General features: G+C 39.8%; 1 protein-coding gene across 6 annotated transcripts in view; it reads right to left on the bottom strand.

Moving 5' to 3' along the window:
• The window catches only part of smfn (small fragment nuclease), a 17,173-nt gene extending 15,546 nt beyond the window's left edge, over positions 1–1,627 (bottom strand). For 3 of the 6 annotated variants that reach the window (XM_019876235.1, XM_019876238.1, XM_019876237.1), the window contains exons 1-2: positions 1,233–1,428; positions 1,077–1,108 (exon numbers count right to left, since the gene is read on the bottom strand). In XM_019876235.1, the coding sequence (XP_019731794.1) occupies positions 1,077–1,108; positions 1,233–1,338 (138 nt within the window). In that variant the 5' untranslated portion in view covers positions 1,339–1,428. The other 3 variants (XM_019876239.1, XM_019876240.1, XM_019876236.1) reach the window with 2 other exon arrangements.
• Positions 1,628–2,512: the final 885 nt, after the last annotated feature.

Here is a 2,512-nt window from a genome sequence, read left to right as displayed (position 1 = left end):
GGGGGGGGGGGGGGGGGGGGGGGGGGGTTGGTTGTTTTGAATTTTATTTGTCATTAAGGTATGTTTTTATACATTACGGTACTATGATGTGCTATTTTTCTCCTTCATTTAGCTTTTTCATTCATTTCATGATTTCGGATCCAAATGATTCGAGTTCATAGTATTGATGGGTAAAAAGCCTCCTGAACCACTGGGGTTCGCTTCATCTTAAGGTTCTTTCCTCAATGCTTCGTTCATATTAGCTCTATACTGACACCTGCTGTACAATGTCAAGTACAGCAGATGAAAGCTTGAAATGCTTTTCAGTATTATGAATGTCCCATTAAAGTGAATTTAAGCTTCATGAATTAGTGAGGCTTTCCAGCCAACTGGTTTGCACATGGCTTTAATAGGTGCCATTACTACTCATAAATGTGTTTATGTACTGTAAACATTTTCTCTACATTCGAAGATACAAATAAACCATCATTTATGATAAAATGACACAATTTATCTTCAAAACACTGTAGTGAATACAGATAATTCAATTTTAGAGGCAAAAACAATTTCTTCCACTTGGTGCTCTGTGCCTGATTTATGAAGACAAGTTTGCTCTTTTTGGGGGAGGGGGGGTTATGAATGTGGAGATGGGATTCAGATGATCTGAAGTGCAAAGCTGGATCTACTCTGTGAGATAGATGTTGGCTCCGCTCAAAACTTTTTTTAAAAACAACTATTTGCTCTAACATCTTTAATAGAAAGCAGATGACATGAACTGGACAATACAAACGACATATAATTGCTTTCTTGACTGACTTTCGTGTGTTTCAAAAAGTTGGAGAATTTTTAAGTGGCCCTTTCACCCTTCCGTTTTTCTGGATGCGGCCCTCAAACGAAAAAGTTTGGACCCCCCTGTGTATCGGATACACAGTCCGAATGGGAGCTTCACTTGGCACACGCCCACTTTTGAGACACGCTGTGCTTCATTTGGCCCATCACGAGTTATGAGCTAGGTCTCGAAACCAATTGTCAAATCTCCACTGATAGGGACCACGTAAGTAAAATTATAAATATGTATCAACCCTGAGAGTCCCCACCCTGGAAATGTTTACTTGCTGCAGTTCCTTAGTCTGACGTCTGAAATCAGTCACGCTCCACTACAAGAGTTCCAAAGCCTTTTGCTCTTCATCCCATGAGACATACACAATAATAACAAATGATGCTCGGTAACGTGTCCAAGTTTTTTTCCTCCTATGTCCAAATATACACGGTATGATTAGGAACCTCTGGCTTCAACGTCCACTGACACTCAACAACACACAATATTGAAATAATAATGATAATATTGTTAGATCGCATAATGCCGCTCGCTAAAGTGATGGAATGCAGGATCAGCAGCGGTTAACCACTTCACTGGTCTTTGAGAAGTTGACTGAATAGACTGTTGTGACTTGCCTCAAGATCCACCCACACGATATTTTGAGACAATGCGATGTTCATGTTCTTGCTTCAACAACCAACGAATTGGAAAACCGAGATTAAACACGTCGCTAAAATTATTGAAGAAAAAAAAACAATGCAAACCGAACACGAGATGTAAATTTCTCTCTTCGCCGGGAAGCACGATCTGCGCCGCCTGAAGAATGGGAAGCGCGCATGCGCAGAAGATCGGCCATCTTTGCTCAATAACTACGGCGCCTACACGATGCCAAAATACCTGTATATACGTAATCCAGGACAATCCCCGTTGCGCGTTCGTAAAGGACAATCCCATTTGCGCGTTCGTAAACACATTTATACAAAACGGACACACAGATCGACGACGTGCCTTCACGTGGGAACACTCGCGATGCTTGAGTTCACGATTCCAGGATTTGCACCGTTCTCATTCCCGCTTCACTTTTTTTTAACAACATTCTTTATTGAACAAGTCAAATTACAAATCACAGAAAACTAAACGAACAAATTATTAATACATACACAGTGTGAAGAGAGAAAATCTTAGCATGGTTACTTCACAGCGCGTGTCGACTGACATCCTTCTGCCGAACATCCCAAGAATGACATGATGGGGTGTTTTTTTCAGACATACCTCGGCGTATTTATTTGAACAGGCAGAGAGAGAAATGAAAAACAGCGTGCCTTTTACATGGCTTACTACGTCATTCACCACGAATAATGCAGAATACAGTTACATTCCCCTCTGCTGGCTCATTTGCAAAAAGGCAATCATACAACCTTAACAGATAAACAAAAAGAATAGCCAGGGGATTTCAAACAAAAATTCCAAATAAAGAGCATAAAGTAAGAGTTTTAACAGTTTTCTTGTTTTTGGAAACCATAATAGAATTCAAATATTGCTTATGTAGCCGGGTCTTTGGAAAGACTGGACTGAACACCAAATAATTTTTATGTGGGCTTTATTCCCGACTGAACAATAAAATATTGTACAGCATTAAGATGAAAGACTGAGATGTAAAGTGAATTTTAAAAGAGGTTGAAAAAGGATCTAAGAGATCAAAGAAAATTATCT

The sequence above is a fragment of the Hippocampus comes genome, unplaced genomic scaffold, assembly GCF_001891065.2.
Source record: "Hippocampus comes isolate QL1 unplaced genomic scaffold, H_comes_QL1_v1.1 scaffold119, whole genome shotgun sequence".
NCBI lineage: Eukaryota > Metazoa > Chordata > Actinopteri > Syngnathiformes > Syngnathidae > Hippocampus > Hippocampus comes.
Note: the sequence above shows the minus strand (reverse complement) of the source record. Positions and strands in the feature narration are given on the sequence as shown.